Source organism: Musca domestica, unplaced genomic scaffold (genome assembly GCF_030504385.1).
Source record: "Musca domestica strain aabys unplaced genomic scaffold, Musca_domestica.polishedcontigs.V.1.1 60, whole genome shotgun sequence".
In the NCBI taxonomy this organism is placed as follows: domain Eukaryota; kingdom Metazoa; phylum Arthropoda; class Insecta; order Diptera; family Muscidae; genus Musca; species Musca domestica.
This window is the reverse complement of record NW_026712364.1, coordinates 3109169-3132334: the sequence shown is the minus strand read 5'-3', so window position 1 is coordinate 3132334 and position 23166 is coordinate 3109169. Positions and strand designations below refer to the sequence as shown.

At 33.3% G+C, this 23166-nt stretch overlaps 1 protein-coding gene across 1 annotated transcript; it reads left to right on the top strand.

Annotated features, from left to right (window-relative positions):
- Positions 1-1878: 1878 nt before the first annotated feature.
- On the top strand, positions 1879-7821 carry LOC131805783 (uncharacterized). The gene is made up of 2 exons (XM_059129405.1): positions 1879-4812; positions 4887-7821. Exons 1-2 carry the CDS (start codon positions 3635-3637, stop codon positions 7711-7713), a joined length of 4005 nt encoding a protein of 1334 aa, XP_058985388.1. The 5' UTR covers positions 1879-3634; the 3' UTR covers positions 7714-7821.
- Positions 7822-23166: the final 15345 nt, after the last annotated feature.

The window sequence follows — 23166 nt, the reverse complement described above, 5'->3', positions numbered from 1 at the left end:
TCCATTGACCTGAAAATGGTCTTTAAATAATCTTAAAAAATCAACACCATCCATTGACCTAAAAATGGTCTTTGAATAATCTTAAAAAAATCCACACCTGATGATCTGAAGATGGTGTTTGAAAATTTCTTAAAAATCCACACCTGATGACCTGAAGATGGTGGTTGGAAATTTCTTAAAAAATCCACGCCTGATGACCTTTAAGATGGTCCTTGAAAAATTCTTAGAAATCCACCGCTGATGACCTGAAGATGGTCTTTAAAAAATTCCTAAAAAATCCACGCCTGATGACCTAAAGACATTTGGCATTTGAAAAGTTCTTAAAACAATACACGTCTATTAACCTGAAGTGGGTAATCGAAAACTTCTTAAAAAATCCCCGCCAGTTAAACTGAAAATGATTTTAATTTTTTTATAGAATCCTCAACTATTAACCTTAAGATGGTCCTTGAAAAATTCGTGAAAAATACCACGCCTATTGACTTGAGAAAAAATTAAAAAATCCGCACTTATTAACCTAAATATGGCCTTGGAAAAATTATATAAAAATCCATGCCCTCTGAAAACCCTATTAACATAAAGATAGTCTCTAAACAATTCCACGTCTTATGGTCTGAAGCACTAACAATAATTGCAGATTGCAACGCGAGAAAATAACTCGAGTATTTTTATACGTTTTAGTCCTTCATTTAAGAATTTAGACAAATAATTTTATTTGCGTGGACTTGGTGGATATTTGTTCTTTATTGATTTCTCCCATAAATAAATATTTGAAGAAATTTTCTTTACATTCAAATTGAATTTAATATCCACATTTCCCAATTTAAACTTCAACGCTTTGCTTCGAATTTAATCTCGCCGGCAAACAGAATTTTACATGAGCCTCAAATGCAAGAATTATTGGCTAAACATGCACACGATGAGATTAAGTTACGTCTGATGCAATTTGATCCAGCATAATATCGTGGATTTCGTGCAATAATTAGATACTGCAACAGCAGACTTCGACGGTGGTGTTAATGAAAATCCTTGGCATTTGTGCGCTCGCCGCCAACCATGCCGCCATGAAGTTGCCAGTGAAAAATTACAAGAGATACATGTAAAAACAAAATTGACTGGGGGCAATAATTACTACACGCTTGAAATCGAAGAATTTAATTAAGGTTAAATCGAGTAAACTTTAGAAGACATAAAACAATCAAACTGTTTTGAAAACACATTAAGATAGAGATGTGACATATAATATCTTATACATGATTTCAAACCAATATAACATTAGTGATCTGAAGGCATTGACTTTTTTCAACTTAGGTCCACAATATGCCTTCATATTAAACTATAACTTATTTTTGACACATTTAACAACTGTCTCGTCGGCAATTTACAATTGCCAATGAACTGATTATGGACCTGATTAAAACGTTTGATTTGATTACGATACAGCCTGAAAATATAAAGCAAGGTATCCAACAAAATTTTTTGCAATTCAGAGAATACATAACATCTTAGTTAGAATCGACATAAAGATAAAATGTGTTAATGGTGGGAAATATTATGTTGATTTTTGGAATGCATGGGGTTGGGAGATTGTTGAGAATTGCGATGTTCATAGAAGATATGCAGATGATCGAGGATTGAAGACGATCAGAAGATATTTGCGATCGGATTGTAAAGAATGTGTAGAACTTGCTAAGATTATTATCTGCTACAGTGGTTTTTATCTATTGCGAGTTTCAATTATCAAATTCAAATAAAACAAGTCAGCCAAGGCTATGGTCGCACGGGGCCGACCATGTGATACCCTACAACACTACAATATGTTAGAAGCCCCCTTATGCCAAATGCATTTAAGAGAGTAGTGTGCTTATGGGGATGTTGGGAATTCACCACGATTTATCACGGCAAATTCTATTGGGGATGTTGATTTGGGTAAATTCACCACGGTGAATTTTAATGGGGATGTTGTCTTGGGAATTGTACCACGGCAAATTCTATTGGGGATGTTGATTAGGGTAAATTCTCCACGGTGAAATATATTGGGGATGTTGTCTTTTGAAATGTACCACGGTGAAATATATTGGGGATGTTGTCTTTTGAAATGTACCACGGTGAAATATATTGGGGATGTTGTCTTTTGAAATGTACCACGGTGAATTATATTGGGGATGTTGTCGTTTGAATTGTACCACGGCAAATTATATTGGGGATGTTGTCTTTTGAATTGTACCACGTCAAATTTTATTGGGGCTGTTGGCGTTGCTAGTTTTAATATGAACTACTAGATGGCGCTAAGTTTAGCGCAGACACGATCCAAAACTGTGTATGGGATGGTGACATTTCAAGTTTTAATATTCACCATTAGCAGAGACACCCTCCGAAAAAAAAAAAAATGTATTATGATCATATCGAGTGGGGCTAAAGAGATTCACCATGTGAGAAGTGAATATAGCAGAAACACATCTGAAAGAGGTAAGTATCGAAGAAAATCATTTTATCTAGATGGCTCTCAGAATGCTTTTATATAGTCAACATGCTGATTACTGCAGTCAAATGTGCTTATTAATTTATTTGAAAACATATATTTCAAGAAATCGACTTCAATAAATGTGATATATTATAGAAGAGTTTCAATTGACAAATATGCTGCAATTATTGATATTTCAGGGGTTTTAATTTCAGCATAGATGAAAATATAAATGAAAATATAGACAAAGAAATGACATCGAAAAATTCCGGAATAATCAAGTGAAATTCTTGAAAAACGATAACGAAGTCGAGTGGGTTGAACACGAAAATCAGCATGTTGGCTATGCAAAACATGATGAGATAAAAAGACAAAACTAACTTTTCGTTGTACTTGTTTTAATTTGTCTATAATTTTAGCGACTCAAAAATGTTCAGTTATTCCCATCGAAACGATATAGGCGACATCTAACGGTGAGTTCCATCCATACTATCCATAAATTATGTTGTAGCATAGACACACTCCAAAACTATTGAAATATGATCATATCGAATGGGGCTAGAGAGATCCACCATATGAGAAGTGAATATAGCAGAGACAAATTTGGTTAGTATCATAGTCAACAAGAAGATGTGTGTTCTATTATTTTGTCCAGATGGCTCTCCAGTCATTTCCCTCGAAACGATATAGGCGACATCTAACCACCAATTAATGTTGTAGCATATACACACTAAAAAAATGCTGCTGTAGCCAATCAAAGCAAATTCTTCTTGTGTGGACAGGCATTTTGATACATTATATCGATCGCTTTTTGATAGTTTTGTCGATGAAGAATTTGTTTACATTATGTAGCAATTTGAGAGAATTGAAACTGAAAGAGTTTCATGACAAACCCTGCATCAATTCGGTATTGAAGATTGAAGGGATTTGAAGAAGGAAACACCATTGTTTACATTAACTAACAATTGGATTTCTGTGAAATGGATATGAGAATTTGGGGGGAAGCGTTGTTGCAGAGTTTCATGACAAATTCTGCTTCAATCACAGAATTTCTATTTGTTTACAAAATGTAGTCAATAATGTATTGATTGGATTGGAAGAAATTTCAGTACTCAACAAGTCACAGATTAATAAGCATCGTTTCTTAATATTTTTAAAAAAGTTTTTATAATGTCTCAAAAAATTTGTTGGTCATGCAGCCTTTATTACAAGGAAAAAAGTGAATTTGTGAAACATATGAAAAAGCATTGTATGTTTTGTGATGTTTTATGTGAAAGTGTAAACGATTTAGAATTGCACTTAGAGAACCATCATGGAGATGAGCATGTAATGAAACAAAATCGTGATCAACAACAAGAAAAACTAAAGCAGCAGCATGAAAATAAATCAGCTGTGAAGGTGGAAAAGTTTTGTGGTGATTGTGATAAAATAGTGAATAATATACGATCACACGTTCGTAGCGAAGAACATCGATCCACCGTGAGAAAAAATCTGGATTCTGACATAAAAATTGTTAAAAGTGCATTTAACAAAAATATACTCAGCTATGAGATACAAAACAATAAAGACATTTTGTACCCGATCGATTTTCTTAATGCTTCAAAAGAATTAATAATTAAAACCTTGAAAAATGAGTTAAACGGTAAAACGCTCATAAAATTTAATATGGAACTCCAAGGACTGTATGTGAAACCAAACAATGAAAAAGATGGACCTTCAACTTCCAAAGAGTTAACTATTGAAAATATATTTAATCATATTTCAAAAACAACGCTATTAACCCTGGGAGATGATTTGGAAGAGGTCGTTTTCAACCACTGTGTGGAAATTATAGCTAAATCAGAAGAGTTCCAAGAAAGAGGCTCTAATTGGGCCCTGGAGAAACTTTTAAAACTTGACATAAATGTGTTGAGAGCCAACTTAACACGTGGCTCACATTATATTCCAACTCCGAAATCATTAAGCAACAAGAAGGGTGCGTGCCTTAACATCAAAAACTATGATGACTTTTGTTTTAAGTGGTGTATGGTTGTTGCATTGGGGGAAACTGCATATGGAGATCCGAGTATAACCTCTTCATATAACGTAGACATACACCAAGATGTCATTATTCTGCAGTCTGGAATATCGCTAAATTTCGAACAATTAAATTTCCCATTGGGTCTTAAATATATAAAAAAATTTGAAATGAACAACCCAGAGATTAGCGTAAATGTTTTCGGTTATGAAAACAAGTCGGTCGTTGGTCCATATTACTTAACAAAGGAGACGAAAAGCAATCACATTAATTTAATATTGCTGCACAACGAAGAAAATTTCCATTACATTTTGGTTATGGATATGTCTTGGTAATTATAAACAAAACTTATCAATCAAAACCATATCATAATAATCATGTATTTGTTCTTTTTTTTTTTTTCAGTCTTATGCGGTCTCAATTCACAAGTCATAAGGAGAAAGGTTACTTTTGTTTTGGATGCCTGCAATGTTTCCACGATGAAAATAAATGTATGACTCACAAAAAGCAGTGTGGAAAAGTAGTCTGTGCCCTGCCGAACAAAAAAGAAGCCGTACTAAAGTTCGTCAATCACAAGAAAAAGGATAAGGTGCCTTTCGTTATTTATGCTGACTCCGAAAGTGTACTGGAAGACGTGCAGGAAGATGAGAACAATGGGGCGAGTAAAAAAACGGAAAAGGTAAAGAAGCATATTCCATGTGCTTTTAGTTATTTTATTAAATGTAGTTTTAATGAAAATTTAAATAAGTTATTTATATATAGTGGTCCCGACGCAGCAAATGTTTTTCTGAAAGAACTAATTCAGGATTGTAAATTTTTGTATGATAGTTACCTAACCAAAACGAAACCTATGAATACTCTAACACCCGAAGAAGAGACAGCCTTTCTTAGGGATATCAATTGTCGTATATGTGGCGACATTTTAGGTAACGATAGGGTGAAAGATCATTGTCACTTAACGGGGCAATATCGAGGTGCGGTACATAACCATTGCAATCTGCAATATCATCTACCTAAATTTATTCCAATATATTTCCACAATTTTTCTTCGTACGACTGTCACCTCTTCTTTAAAGAGTTAGTTGAATTTGGAGGTGAAATAAGAGTCATACCTCAAAACAAAGAAAAATATATTTCAATGTCTTATTTCATTAATATGGATAACGAGTCAACCGACTCTAGTTCTTTAAAAAGTACAGTTGTTGTAGGAGAAGAAGAAGATTCGAGTGAGGAAGATGATGAGGAATTCCAGCAAGAAGAGGAAAGTGAGGGCAAAAAAGAGAAGAAAAAGAAAATGAATAGATTAGAGCATCGTTTCTTAGATAGTTTTCGATTTATGCCTACTAGTTTGGATAAATTAGCAAGGAATTTATCTCGAGATTCTTTTGTTGCTGTCAGATCTCATTTTCCTGATGATGAAGCATTCGAACTTATGACTAGGAAAGGAGTATTTCCCTACGAATATATTTCATCATTTGAAAAATTGAAGGAGAAACAACTTCCCCCTATAGACCAATTTTATAATAAGTTGACAGATACTGAATGCTCGTCAGACGATTATAGGCATGCAACAAATGTTTGGTCACATTTTCGATGTCAAACTATGCAAGACTACATGGATTTGTATTTAAAAGCTGATGTCTTGCTTTTAGCAGACGTATTTGAAAATTTCAGGAGCTTATGTATGCGAATTCACGAACTGGACCCTTGTCAATATCTCACAGCACCATCTCTATCTTGGGATGCAATGCTACTATGTACTAAAGTCGAACTTGAGCTACTCAGAGATATAGACATGTACAATTTCTGCAAAAATGGTATTCGGGGAGGGCTTACCCAGTGCTCAAACAGACACTCGGTAGCAAATAATGAAGATGCTCCCAATTATAATAGTGCCAAACCAGAGGTAAATATCTATTATTTGGATGTAAATAATTTATATGGTACAGTTATGACTGAGTGTCTCCCTGAAAAAGATTTTAGATGGGTGGAGGGTTATGAAATGGAGAAATTCAATGATCCAGCTGTAATATTATCTATTCCTGACAACGCTCCTACTGGTTTTATTTTAGAGGTTGATATTGAATATCCACCGCACCTTCACGACAAACATAACGATTTACCTTTTTTGGCGGAGAAAAAGTGTGTTGAGGGCTCAAAAACTGAAAAACTGATTGCAGATTTTACTGACAAAACATCATACACCATACACTACAAATTACTTAAGCAATCTCTGAAACATGGACTAATTCTTAAGAAAGTCCATAGAGTTTTGGCTTTCACACAAAGCGCTTGGTTAGCTCCTTACATACTGAAGAATAATGAACATAGGGAAAAGGCTGAAAATGCCTTTGAAAAAGATTTTTTTAAATTATTGAATAACTCTTCATTCGGTAAGACAATGGAGAATATCGACAAAAGAAAAACTGTGAAAATTGTGACAATGTGGGTAGATGAGGCAAACCAAAGAAGAAGGAATGTTGCTAGTAAATTAATCTCGAAGCCAAATTTTCACAGCCTTTCGATATTCTCCGAAAATATGGTTGCTATTCAAATTAGGAATGTCAGAGTAAAATATGATAGACCATTGTACTTAGGGTTCTGCATATTAGATTTATCAAAGTGGGTGATGTATGATTTTCTGTATGATTTTCTAAAAGTGAAATTTGGTGAGGATTTTATTCTAAATTATATGGATACAGATTCGTTCATATTAACATTTTACGGACGGAATTTGTATTCCGAATTATCTTTAGATGAAATATTGGCTAGATTTGACACCTCAGGGTTTTCAAAAGAAAATAAATATAAACTTCCTCTAATTAATAAGAAAAAACTTGGCATGATGAAAGATGAGAATGACGGAAAAACAATGGTTGAATTTGTAGGCCTTCGTCCTAAAATGTATGCCATCAATGTAGTTGATAGCGAAGAAGTAAAAAAATCTAAGGGAGTTAAAAAGTCGGTCCTAAAAAAGTATACTATAGATAAATATCGAGAATGTCTTTATAACAAAAAGGTTTTTTACGGTACCATGTTTTCGTTTAGGTCAAGACAGCATACAATATATACAGACAAAATTACTAAAATATCGCTAAGCCATCAAGATGATAAACGATTTATTCTAGAGGATGGTATTCACACCTATGCTTGGGGCCACTATAGATTAAATAACCTTCATGAAACAAATGTAAATAACTCAAATGAATCTGTCTCAATGGACTTGGATTAAAATATAAATTTAATTATGATTTAAGTTTCAATATATAGATAAAAGAGCATAGTAATAATATTAATTTAATTGTCTTTACTCACTATAAATGTCATCATATTAATATTTTCTCGCCACACAAAATGTTTAATTTTTAAGTAAATATAAGTGTATTATATTTTAACTAGTCTTTAACTATTCTTATTATAAAATAAAACAAAATATTTTTGTTTATAAATTTATGTAAATTGCGTTTTATTGAAATATTCTTGCAAAGGTGAGTATAAAATAGATTATACTACTTTTCGTACAATTCCTGTTAATGGAACGTACTCGACCAGACGATCATGTATAATTAAACAGTACGCAGAAGTGTTTTGTGGAATTGGTTTATTGGTTTCAAATTGGATTTTTAAATCGATTGGTCCATTCTTAACAGCTTCGTTTTGATTGCTAATGTCAATAACGGCGATGGGCTTGTCTTTAAAACTTGCATATGTAAGAAGTGGTTGTGGCTCCCTCATGTAATATGATTGTTGAAACTTTGTATACATGTCATATAGTACTGCATAGCCATTTTCTTCGAACTTTACATTCAAATCATCGTAAGGATAGGTTTCAGAGTTCAAGTGAACTTTGATGTTTTTAAGTTCGCAATGTTCCAGCTTGTTGTCTTTTTCAAATATCAAAGCAACATATCGTGGTCTTTCATGATTGACAGACAATTTAACACTCCAACTGTGTTGTCTTCCACCAGCAAAAGTTGGATTAAAGTAGCAGTCCCAGCTGCGGAATGCTAAAGGCAACGCTTTTCCATCCTTAATAGTTTTCAAGAAGCTGATTTTTCTATAGTCTGATAATTGAATGTGTTGTACTTTCCATACAACATTTGTTATGGTGAGTTTAATTTCCTCCGTATCCATGGTTGAATAACACACATTTTTATCGTTGGCACTACGCAAAAGAATCAAGTCATGCTTGCTGTTGCAAATTACTTTATCAAAGTCCTCTGCGAACCCTAGTAGACGGTTTAAGGGTACACAAAAATTAAAGTATCCTACTGATAAATCATTATCAGCTTTCCATCCCGCTTTGCTCATAACCTTACTTTCGGATTCGCTTAGAGAAATCCAATTTTTAATTTCTGTAGTTATTCCTAGATAACGAGTACGATCAATTTCAACACCATTTAGTTCATAGCGAATTTCATCAAACATGTATCCCACACAATTATTTCTCAGTCTTGCATTTTGCGATACTTCTCCCTTGCTATTTTTCAAATTTCCTTCAATGAATAGATAACTCTCCGATGGAAGTATGTAAAGATCCTGATTTTGTATACTTATCCGAATTTCATCATTATTTTTAAATGATTGAATATATGGAACATAGCTGTGGTAGTCTCTCTTTACAATATTCTCATCCGAGAATGGACGCTCATTAATGTTAAGTATTTCAGACATTTGGTTTGACTTTAAGCTTAATAAGTTTTAAAAACTCTTTATTTTCCTTTGAAATTGTAGGTCTTGTCGGTTTGACAACTTTGTGTTGAATGTGTCTTGGTATTTGTTTATGATTGTATTTATTGTAGATAATCATGATTGCATTGGTCTTATATGAATACGTAGCGTGATTTCTTCCTCTCTAAAATTTATAAAGCGACCTTCTTGATCTACTATCTTTATCTCCAGACGACCGATTTCTTTGACGTTCACTGGTAAATAAATGAGATTCATTGGTCTCTCTACCAATTTATATCCCGGAGGAACATTAAGAGCAAATTCATGTAGAATATGCGTTGGCGACCCATTCATGAATGATCCAGTTACAATATTGCAGTGTATTTGTATGGCATTAACCTTTAAAATGTCGACTTGAAGGTTTGAAGTATGTTTTTTCCCAGATTCTAAGATTTTTTCGGTAAAACCAAAAAGCTTGCCTATAGATTTTTCTTTATCAAAGTAAATAGGATCATGAGAAGACACGATTTCTACTTTTAGCGTATTATTATTCGCCTTAATTTCAATGGATCTATTCTCGTGGATAGTTTTATATTCCGTTTCCAAGTAATTCGCAATATCTTGCAATTCATAGGATCCTATAGGTATTTTTATAATATTGTCTCCAATGTGAAAGAGATTGTTATCATTATCCACATTGGGTATTGAATTGTATGATTGGAAATCTATTAGGCAACACTCATAACTACTATTTCCCAATTCAATTGGGGGTAAATATGTTGAATGTAGAATTGGAGATTTACCGGACACAGTAAACGTTCTTGACATTGCAAAATTCTTTGTCGTAATAATTGAAACACAAAATATGCATACGTATATATGGGTTTTTATTTATTTAAATATATGCTTGTATATTGTATATCTACATATTAAGATTATATGATATGATTCTTATCTATCCATGAATTATGTTTGTCTGAGAATCCCAGCCACTTAACCAAGACTTTATTACCTTTTGTTTTTAAAATTTTCTCAACTAAATACGTGTTGGGATATTTTGTGGGTAAAAGTTCTTCTTTGTAGAAACATCCTTGGATGGGATTTCCTTCATAGTCTTCTAATAAATAAGTAGCGGGGTTTGTTATTCTTATTGTTCTTATCTTGAATATTTCCGTAGTCCAATTTGGCGTGTATCCCTTTTCAAATTGATGTTTATATTTGCTAATGCGTACATGATCACCCACACGAAAGTTTTGTCTCCTAAAAATTTTTAAGTGGTTATAAGCAGATTGCAACAATGCCTTCTCATTCGATGAATTTACTTGAATAGGGGCCATTTTTATTGTTCGATGAGGTGTTTTATTGTATTGTTTAACCAATTCTCTATAAACATCAATCCATAGATAATTCCCATTATAACTGAACTCCTTCCACATTAGCGACTTCAAAGTTCTATTAAAACGCTCAACAATTGAGGCCTTCAATACACTATATGTGGAGTAGTGGTTTATGGAATATTTCTGCATTAGTTTTTTAAAATCTGTGTTGAAAAATTCTTTTCCATCATCGGTTTGCAAATTTTTTGGAATTCTTCCTCTTTGTAAGATTTTTTCAAAAGCCATAGAAACATCCGTTGCCGTTTTTGTTTTAAGGGCTTCACACCATGCGAATTTCGAAAATGTATCGATGACAGTTAACAAAAATCGGAACCCCTTGTTTGCTTTTGAGTAACTGCCCATTTCAACTAAATCTGCTTGCCAGAGATCATCAATACCCTTTGTAATAACCCTTCGTCTTGGAAAGTTTTTTCGTGCTTGATGATGAAGTTCATTTACCAAACCCCGCTTTTCCATTGTTTTATTCGGTATGATATATTAAAGCTGGTGAGTTGAATGGAGCTTGCGATAAGGCTTTAAATATTTCGTTTTGTGAACGTTTGAGTTGTGATATTTCTTCTCTTAGGAAGGTGCACTCTTGAATGAAATTTTTCTTTAAAATTTCTTGAATGTGCTTGATTTGCGTATGTACGTATGCTTGGTTGACCGCATCCGCTCCTTCTGCTGGAGATGCAACATTCCTAATCTTTTTATTTTGCACGTTAAGGTTGTTATCTTCATCAATATTGACTCCCAATAATCTCGAAACATTTTCTCTCACTGCTATTGATTGATTTTTTTGATTGTAATGATGTCCAAACTTGTCAACAGTCATATGTTGTATGCTCCTTGAGAGTATTATTTAATATATTATATTTCCTTCTCGCAGTTCCTCGATAATAGAAACAATTTCATTAGTATGGTTATTGTTTCCGGCTTGTTGTGATGCCAACAACAGCTTTAATCGTTCTATCAATTCGTTGGGATCGTCCCAGTATATATAGTTGGGTTTACCAGGATTTATTGTCAGTAAGCCTTTGCCGCTGTGAGTATCCTCTATTATATTTTTTATTATTTTCTTATATTTTTGTCCCCTGTTGGACTTTGTTCGTCCATTAGATTCATAGTTTATTTTATGCGCATTTGTGTCTAATAATATTGTTTTGTAAATATCGAGTTCTGTATGATCATAGTTCTTGGGGTCTTGATAAAACAACAGTTCAAACAAACCGGGTGTTAATGCCCAATTTTTATTTCCAATCATAATCTTTTCATTGCTTATTTTGAGTGGTTGGTCCCCAAATCTCCATTCTCCATTGTTATCTTTGTGTGGACCATAGACTACATCTAGTTTTTTAATTTTCTTCAAGAATGATAGATTCATAGGTTCCTCATTGTTGGAATAAAATTTGTCGTCGTCTTGTGATGTATTAAAGGAATCGAAATTTTGTGTGTAATCTACTTTATGCTTTAACCCCTCCAATGCATTGGAATCTAACTTAACATCTGGTTTATAATTCTTAAGGGGTGTACTTGTAATAATAGAATCTCTGTACATTTCCATTTTCTCTTTCTTAGGCATAATCATTTTGGAAGTATTTTCAGTTGAAAGCTTTAGTAGTTTGTTTATTGGCTCCGTTATTGGTTTGAAAGTATTTTTCAATTCTGTAGTTTTAGCTTCTTCACCCATTTTAATGCTTTGAAATTTCTTTTTCAAGACATTTCTGGACTTAACAAGCCGTTTCAGCATTTCCTCCTCCATGGCTGTAGGTGCACTAATATAAATTAACATTTGCAAATACATTAAATAATATTAAGGTTGAATAAATATATGAAAGCCTTTTCTGTATCTTCCAGAGTGAATTTCGTCATCCTTGGAAATCGTTAGAAATCCATACTTTTCCTTCCAGCATTCATGACAAATTTTTTTGAAATCTTCAAAACTAATGTCACATCCGACGTGATCATTAAATATATGTCTTAAATTCAGATCATCTTGTTTAAACACGATTATAAAATTCGCATTATCACGCAATAAATGTTTTGGTATACGTGTGTATGTTTGACACAAATAAAACGAATCAACATTCTTATGTCGCCCCATACTGAAGTAATTTTTAATGTTGTTTTGTTTATCGCATGCAACATCATCAAAAATCATGATTGAGTTTGGCTTTATTTCGTCCGTTTGTATAACATCGTCATTGTTATTAAATGTATACAATCTCATCCCCTTTATAGTGGATATCAGTTTCTTTAGGTACTCATATTTTGTCTGATACAGCGATTTTGAGTAAATGTAAACATTTTCAAATTTTAATCCATTGGGGCTTTCTATCAAACTAAGCATCACATTAGTCTTTCCACAATTTGATGGTCCTACTATTAAGGCTCGTATAGAATCAGGCAGCAAAGTACTATGTCGAGGGGTCTTTCTTTGCATAAAATCCACATTTTGAACAATTATTTTAGCTTGTTGTTCCAGTAATCTCATGATTTAAACTAATGAGTAGTTTTAAGAAAACATTCATATTTATAATATAATCAAATATCGATATTTCTTTCGTTCAGCGTCCCGCTAAAAAGTATAAAATGATTGTTTACAACACGAAGCGATTTATTAGAAAGAAACACGTTCAAGGAGGAGGACTGGTAAATAAGTTGATTAACTCTTTACCCGTTGAACTTCATTTACCAGGATATCAATTTTGTGGACCTGGAACAAAGCTAGAAAAACGTATTCAAAGAGGAGATCAAGGTATTAATCCATTAGATGCAGCGTGTAGAGCACACGATATTGCCTATTCACAAAATAAAGATATTGAACAACGTCACATTGCTGATCGTGAACTAACTGAACGGGCTTGGGAGCGAGTAAAATCGAAAAATAGTAACATTGGAGAAAAAATTAGCGCATATCTTGTAACTAACATAATGAAGGCTAAGACAAAGCTAGGCATGGGTAATAAAAACCCCAAACAAATATTGGGTCAACAACTTTTTAAAAACGCTTTAAAAAAAGCTACAAGTTCCCTTAAAAGCAAAAAACCAACTGATATTGATGAAGCCATAAAAATAGCTAGACATGAAATACAAAAGACGTTTCGAGGAAAAAAATCAAAGGTCGTTATACCGCGAGTAATAAGCGTGCCCAAAAGAGGTGGATTTCTTCCTCTCATTCCCATTCTAACTGGATTAGGAGCATTGGGAGCCTTAGCATCGGGTAGTTCAGCAATTACCAATGCCGTTTTAAATGCAAAAAAAGCCAAACAAGAGTTGGATGAACAAACCAGACATAACAAAACAATAGAAGCTATAGCTATGGGTAAAGGTCTCTATCTCAAACCATATAAAAAGGGCTATGGAATTTATGTTGATGAAAATAAAACTCCAAAAAACTAATTAAGCAGCTACCCAAAGGTCCTCTAACCGATGTAAATATTAGTTTTTTTGGGAAAAAATATATACCTCACTTTAGAGGTGTTTATATGCGTGATAATCTACCTAAGAAACCACATCGAATTGAATGTGGTATCATAAATTTGGATGTTAGCAGTGGACCTGGCACGCATTGGGTGGCATATAATAAAATCAATAATAATATCGACTATTACGACAGTTTCGGTAATCTTCAACCCCCGATAGAAGTTTTACGCTATTTGGGACCAGCTATTACATACAATTATAAAAGAGATCAACGATTTCATACATACAATTGTGGACATCTTTGTTTAAAGTTTTTATTGGACATGAACAAAATTTTATAAATACTCCAACATCGATGATATCCCCTCCATTCAAATTCAACTTTCCTAAGAAGATGATTGAAATCAATAGATCGGATATTGCACTGGTTGATTTTCAATATTGCCATGGAAACCACAAGAGTATTTTCGTGAAGGAACTATCATATATGTGTGGTGCTTCTGTTGTTCCACATTATTTTTTGTTTCGTCCACCTTTTAATATAAAAGAACTTACTGGGGAAGCATGCAGAACAAATGCCTACACCAAGACACATGTGAATGGCTTAGATTGGACAGATGGAGAAAAAAATTATAATGATGTCGAGAAAGCTCTTACACCATTGAACAATTATCAATATATTTTTGTTGTTGGACAAGAAAAGAAAATCTTTTTACAGAAATATATTCATTCTACCATTATAAATTTAGAAAATAATATGAAACTTCGAGCTTGCCAAAATTATTTTACAAACTGTCCTATACATTTGGACACTAGATTTAAGTGTGCCGTAAATAATATATTTAAGATATTTGTATTCATTGAACAAAACTGGAAAGAACTTGGCTACATACTAGACGATGAAATTAATAAAGTTAATAAATAAAAACAAGCAACTGTATTATTTGCATAAAACTTTATTTAAAGCATTAAAGGTAATGAAAGTGAACAATAATAAGAAAATGGGTGAACATTTACTCGCTCCACGACCACAAACATCTACACCAATTTCAGAAGGTGTACAATTCCAATTTTTTGAAATAGTTGGGACATTAGTTGTTTCACACCCTTCCAGTAATGGGCAACGATATGTCAACCTTGAATGCTCAGTAACAGGACAATCAGTTTGATCCCAACTATGAATGTTTACTTTACAAAAATAACATCTGGTAATATCTCCTACTCCAGTATAATAAAGTCCTACTGCAGCCATTGTCTTGGGATCTGGATAATTTAAAGGCCAGCGAGCAAAGGTTTTTAAGCGTTCGTCTTCCTTATTAAGAAGAGACATCTTCCTTTCTAAAGCTTCACTAATAAACTGAAATATTTCTCTGCACACATTAAAATGAAAACAGCTTGCAATTTTTAGTTTCAAACAAAATATTTATTTACTTTTCAGTTTATGTTAAATATGGTTGATAAAAATAATCTGGTTGATCCAAATGTTTTAATTCTAGTTTGTAAAGACTCTTTCCGCTTCCATCTTTCAACACAGTTTTCGTCACAGAATAACCCCCACCAGCTATTTCTTTTATGTATTCATCCGCCAGCGAGAGGAATCTTGACGGCAAATAGAGGATAGCATCATTAATTTTCAGCACAATTCTTTCCCCATATTTTGTATTTGTTCTAAAGGCGCCATGGATGTTGTATTCTTTGTTATCCTCCATTTCTTTCAAAGTTATTATTTTTTTATAACTGAAAGAATTGAATAAGTTTATTAAATCTGCGTTCGCCATAATATCACGTTCAATGTTTAATTTTATACTGTGAGCCTTACTTGAAATTGTCTTCTATATATACGAATATTTAACGCGAATTTCACAATATTACAGAGTTACTAGAGTTTTTAATTTTGAGCATAGTTAAGCATGTTCTCATTCATGCTCCAATCTATCGTTGAAGCAGAATTTGTCATGAAACTCTGCAACAACGCTTCCCCCCAAATTCTCATATCCATTTCACAGAAATCCAATTGTTAGTTAATGTAAACAATGGTGTTTCCTTCTTCAAATCCCTTCAATCTTCAATACCGAATTGATGCAGGGTTTGTCATGAAACTCTTTCAGTTTCAATTCTCTCAAATTGCTACATAATGTAAACAAATTCTTCATCGACAAAACTATCAAAAAGCGATCGATATAATGTATCAAAATGCCTGTCCACACAAGAAGAATTTGCTTTGATTGGCTACAGCAGCATTTTTTTAGTGTGTATATGCTACAACATTAATTGGTGGTTAGATGTCGCCTATATCGTTTCGAGGGAAATGACTGGAGAGCCATCTGGACAAAATAATAGAACACACATCTTCTTGTTGACTATGATACTAACCAAATTTGTCTCTGCTATATTCACTTCTCATATGGTGGATCTCTCTAGCCCCATTCGATATGATCATATTTCAATAGTTTTGGAGTGTGTCTATGCTACAACATAATTTATGGATAGTATGGATGGAACTCACCGTTAGATGTCGCCTATATCGTTTCGATGGGAATAACTGAACATTTTTGAGTCGCTAAAATTATAGACAAATTAAAACAAGTACAACGAAAAGTTAGTTTTGTCTTTTTATCTCATCATGTTTTGCATAGCCAACATGCTGATTTTCGTGTTCAACCCACTCGACTTCGTTATCGTTTTTCAAGAATTTCACTTGATTATTCCGGAATTTTTCGATGTCATTTCTTTGTCTATATTTTCATTTATATTTTCATCTATGCTGAAATTAAAACCCCTGAAATATCAATAATTGCAGCATATTTGTCAATTGAAACTCTTCTATAATATATCACATTTATTGAAGTCGATTTCTTGAAATATATGTTTTCAAATAAATTAGTAGTGTGCTTATGGGGATGTTGGGAATTCACCACGATTTATCACGGCAAATTCTATTGGGGATGTTGATTTGGGTAAATTCACCACGGTGAATTTTAATGGGGATGTTGTCTTGGGAATTGTACCACGGCAAATTCTATTGGGGATGTTGATTTGGGTAAATTCACCACGGTGAATTTTAATGGGGATGTTGTCTTGGGAATTGTACCACGGCAAATTCTATTGGGGATGTTGATTGGGGGAAATTCAGCACGGTGAAATATATTGGGGATGTTGTCTTTTGAAATGTACCACGGTGAAATATATTGGGGATGTTGTCTTTTGAAATGTACCACGGTGAATTATATTGGGGATGTTGTCGTTTGAATTGTACCACGGCAAATTATATTGGGGATGTTGTCTTTTGAATTGTACCACGTCAAATTTTATTGGGGCTGTTGGCGTTGGTGTTGCTAGTTTTAATATGAACTACTAGATGGCGCTAAGTTTAGCGCAGACACAATCCAAAACTGTGTATGGGATGGTGAAATTTCAAGTTTTAATATTCACCACTAGCAGAGACACCCTCCGAAAAAAAAAAAATGTATTATGATCATATCGAGTGGGACTAAAGAGATTCACCATGTGAGAAGTGAATATAAGTAAGAGGTAAGTATCGAAGAAAATCATTTTATCTAGATGGCTCTCAGAATGCTTTTATATAGTCAACATGTTGATTACTGCAGTCAAATGTGCTTATTAATTTATTTGAAAACATATATTTCAAGAAATCGACTTCAATAAATGTGATATATTATAGAAGAGTTTCAATTGACAAATATGCTGCAATTATTGATATTTCAGGGGTTTTAAGAAAAACGATAACGAAGTCGAGTGGGTTGAACACGAAAATCAGCATGTTGGCTATGCAAAACATGATGAGATAAAAAGACAAAACTAACTTTTCGTTGTACTTGTTTTAATTTGTCTATAATTTTAGCGACTCAAAAATGTTCAGTTATTCCCATCGAAACGATATAGGCGACATCTAACGGTGAGTTCCATCCATACTATCCATAAATTATGTTGTAGCATAGACACACTCCAAAACTATTGAAATATGATCATATCGAATGGGGCTAGAGAGATCCACCATATGAGAAGTGAATATAGCAGAGACAAATTTGGTTAGTATCATAGTCAACAAGAAGATGTGTGTTCTATTATTTTGTCCAGATGGCTCTCCAGTCATTTCCCTCGAAACGATATAGGCGACATCTAACCACCAATTAATGTTGTAGCATATACACACTAAAAAAATGCTGCTGTAGCCAATCAAAGCAAATTCTTCTTGTGTGGACAGGCATTTTGATACATTATATCGATCGCTTTTTGATAGTTTTGTCGATGAAGAATTTGTTTACATTATGTAGCAATTTGAGAGAATTGAAACTGAAAGAGTTTCATGACAAACCCTGCATCAATTCGGTATTGAAGATTGAAGGGATTTGAAGAAGGAAACACCATTGTTTACATTAACTAACAATTGGATTTCTGTGAAATGGATATGAGAATTTGGGGGGAAGCGTTGTTGCAGAGTTTCATGACAAATTCTGCTTCAACGATAGATTGGAGCATGAATGAGAACATGCTTAACTATGCTCAAAATTAAAAACTCTAGTAACTCTGTAATATTGTGAAATTCGCGTTAAATATTCCTATATATAGAAGACAATTTCAAGTAAGGCTCACAGTATAAAATTAAACATTGAACGTGATATTATGGCGAACGCAGATTTAATAAACTTATTCAATTCTTTCAGTTATAAAAAAATAATAACTTTGAAAGAAATGGAGGATAACAAAGAATACAACATCCATGGCGCCTTTAGAACAAATACAAAATATGGGGAAAGAATTGTGCTGAAAATTAATGATGCTATCCTCTATTTGCCGTCAAGATTCCTCTCGCTGGCGGATGAATACATAAAAGAAATAGCTGGTGGGGGTTATTCTGTGACGAAAACTGTGTTGAAAGATGGAAGCGGAAAGAGTCTTTACAAACTAGAATTAAAACATTTGGATCAACCAGATTATTTTTATCAACCATATTTAACATAAACTGAAAAGTAAATAAATATTTTGTTTGAAACTAAAAATTGCAAGCTGTTTTCATTTTAATGTGTGCAGAGAAATATTTCAGTTTATTAGTGAAGCTTTAGAAAGGAAGATGTCTCTTCTTAATAAGGAAGACGAACGCTTAAAAACCTTTGCTCGCTGGCCTTTAAATTATCCAGATCCCAAGACAATGGCTGCAGTAGGACTTTATTATACTGGAGTAGGAGATATTACCAGATGTTATTTTTGTAAAGTAAACATTCATAGTTGGGATCAAACTGATTGTCCTGTTACTGAGCATTCAAGGTTGACATATCGTTGCCCATTACTGGAAGGGCGTGAAACAACTAATGTCCCAACTATTTCAAAAAATTGGAATTGTACACCTTCTGAAATTGGTGTAGATGTTTGTGGTCGTGGAGCGAGTAAATGTTCACCCATTTTCTTATTATTGTTCACTTTCATTACCTTTAATGCTTTAAATAAAGTTTTATGCAAATAATACAGTTGCTTGTTTTTATTTATTAACTTTATTAATTTCATCGTCTAGTATGTAGCCAAGTTCTTTCCAGTTTTGTTCAATGAATACAAATATCTTAAATATATTATTTACGGCACACTTAAATCTAGTGTCCAAATGTATAGGACAGTTTGTAAAATAATTTGGCAAGCTCGAAGTTTCATATTATTTTCTAAATTTATAATGGTAGAATGAATATATTTCTGTAAAAAGATTTTCTTTTCTTGTCCAACAACAAAAATATATTGATAATTGTTCAATGGTGTAAGAGCTTTCTCGACATCATTATAATTTTTTTCTCCATCTGTCCAATCTAAGCCATTCACATGTGTCTTGGTGTAGGCATTTGTTCTGCATGCTTCCCCAGTAAGTTCTTTTATATTAAAAGGTGGACGAAACAAAAAATAATGTGGAACAACAGAAGCACCACACATATATGATAGTTCCTTCACGAAAATACTCTTGTGGTTTCCATGGCAATATTGAAAATCAACCAGTGCAATATCCGATCTATTGATTTCAATCATCTTCTTAGGAAAGTTGAATTTGAATGGAGGGGATATCATCGATGTTGGAGTATTTATAAAATTTTGTTCATGTCCAATAAAAACTTTAAACAAAGATGTCCACAATTGTATGTATGAAATCGTTGATCTCTTTTATAATTGTATGTAATAGCTGGTCCCAAATACCGTAAAACTTCTATCGGGGGTTGAAGATTACCGAAACTGTCGTAATAGTCGATATTATTATTGATTTTATTATATGCCACCCAATGCGTGCCAGGTCCACTGCTAACATCCAAATTTATGATACCACATTCAATTCGATGTGGTTTCTTAGGTAGATTATCACGCATATAAACACCTCTAAAGTGAGGTATATATTTTTTCCCAAAAAAACTAATATTTACATCGGTTAGAGGACCTTTGGGTAGCTGCTTAATTAGTTTTTTGGAGTTTTATTTTCATCAACATAAATTCCATAGCCCTTTTTATATGGTTTGAGATAGAGACCTTTACCCATAGCTATAGCTTCTATTGTTTTGTTATGTCTGGTTTGTTCATCCAACTCTTGTTTGGCTTTTTTTGCATTTAAAACGGCATTGGTAATTGCTGAACTACCCGATGCTAAGGCTCCCAATGCTCCTAATCCAGTTAGAATGGGAATGAGAGGAAGAAATCCACCTCTTTTGGGCACGCTTATTACTCGCGGTATAGCGACCTTTGATTTTTTTCCTCGAAACGTCTTTTGTATTTCATGTCTGGCTATTTTTATGGCTTCATCAATATCAGTTGGTTTTTTGCTTTTAAGGGAACTTGTAGCTTTTTTTAAAGCGTTTTTAAAAAGTTGTTGACCCAATATTTGTTTGGGGTTTTTATTACCCATGCCTAGCTTTGTCTTAGCCTTCATTATGTTAGTTACAAGATATGCGCTAATTTTTTCTCCAATGTTACTATTTTTCGATTTTACTCGCTCCCAAGCCCGTTCAGTTAGTTCACGATCAGCAATGTGACGTTGTTCAATATCTTTATTTTGTGAATAGGCAATATCGTGTGCTCTACACGCTGCATCTAATGGATTAATACCTTGATCTCCTCTTTGAATACGTTTTTCTAGCTTTGTTCCAGGTCCACAAAATTGATATCCTGGTAAATGAAGTTCAACGGGTAAAGAGTTAATCAACTTATTTACCAGTCCTCCTCCTTGAACGTGTTTCTTTCTAATAAATCGCTTCGTGTTGTAAACAATCATTTTATACTTTTTAGCGGGACGCTGAACGAAAGAAATATTGATATTTGATTATATTATAAATATGAATGTTTTCTTAAAACTCATTAGTTTAAATCATGAGATTAATGGAACAACAAGCTAAAATAATTGTTAAAAATGTGGATTTTATGCAAAGAAAGACCCCTCGACATAGTACTTTGCTGCCTGATTCTATACGAGCCTTAATAGTAGGACCATCAAATTGTGGAAAGACTAATGTGATGCTTAGTTTGATAGAAAGCCCCAATGGATTAAATTTGAAAATGTTTACATTTACTCAAAATCGCTATATCAGACAAAATATGAGTACCTAAAGAAACTGATATCCACTATAAAGGGGATGAGATTGTATACATTTAATAACAATGACGATGTTATACAAACGGACGAAATAAAGCCAAACTCAATCATGATTTTGATGATGTTGCATGCGATAAACAAAACAACATTAAAAATTACTTCAGTATGGGGCGACATAAGAATGTTGATTCGTTTTATTTGTGTCAAACATACACACGTATACCAAAACATTTATTGCGTGATAATGCGAATTTTATAATCGTGTTTAAACAAGATGATCTGAATTTAAGACATATATTTAATGATCACGTCGGATGTGACATTAGTTTGAAGATTTCAAAAAAATTTGTCATGAATGCTGGAAGGAAAAGTATGGATTTCTAACGATTTCCAAGGATGACGAAATTCACTCTGGAAGATACAGAAAAGGCTTTCATATATTTATTCAACCTTAATATTATTTAATGTATTTGCAAATGTTAATTTATATTAGTGCACCTACAGCCATGGAGGAGGAAATGCTTGAAACGGCTTGTTAAGTCCAGAAATGTCTTGAAAAAGAAATTTCAAAGCATTAAAATGGGTGAAGAAGCTAAAACTACAGAATTGAAAAATACTTTCAAACCAATAACGGAGCCAATAAACAAACTACTAAAGCTTTCAACTGAAAATACTTCCAAAATGATTATGCCTAAGAAAGAGAAAATGGAAATGTACAGAGATTCTATTATTACAAGTACACCCCTTAAGAATTATAAACCAGATGTTAAGTTAGATTCCAATGCATTGGAGGGGTTAAAGCATAAAGTAGATTACACACAAAATTTCGATTCCTTTAATACATCACAAGACGACGACAAATTTTATTCCAACAATGAGGAACCTATGAATCTATCATTCTTGAAGAAAATTAAAAAACTAGATGTAGTCTATGGTCCACACAAAGATAACAATGGAGAATGGAGATTTGGGGACCAACCACTCAAAATAAGCAATGAAAAGATTATGATTGGAAATAAAAATTGGGCATTAACACCCGGTTTGTTTGAACTGTTGTTTTATCAAGACCCCAAGAACTATGATCATACAGAACTCGATATTTACAAAACAATATTATTAGACACAAATGCGCATAAAATAAACTATGAATCTAATGGACGAACAAAGTCCAACAGGGGACAAAAATATAAGAAAATAATAAAAAATATAATAGAGGATACTCACAGCGGCAAAGGCTTACTGACAATAAATCCTGGTAAACCCAACTATATATACTGGGACGATCCCAACGAATTGATAGAACGATTAAAGCTGTTGTTGGCATCACAACAAGCCGGAACAATAACCATACTAATGAAATTGTTTCTATTATCGAGGAACTGCGAGAAGGAAATATAATATATTAAATAATACTCTCAAGGAGCATACAACATATGACTGTTGACAAGTTTGGACATCATTACAATCAAAAAAATCAATCAATAGCAGTGAGAGAAAATGTTTCGAGATTATTGGGAGTCAATATTGATGAAGATAACAACCTTAACGTGCAAAATAAAAAGATTAGGAATGTTGCATCTCCAGCAGAAGGAGCGGATGCGGTCAACCAAGCATACGTACATACGCAAATCAAGCACAT

Coding starts and splice junctions, on each gene's coding strand:
- LOC131805783 (XM_059129405.1), top strand. CDS start 3,635: ATGTCTCAAAAAATTTGTTGGTCATGCAGCCTTTATTACAAGGAAAAA. Junction 4,813..4,886: donor TTGGTTATGGATATGTCTTG/GTAATTATAAAC, acceptor TTTTTTTTTCAG/TCTTATGCGGTCTCAATTCA.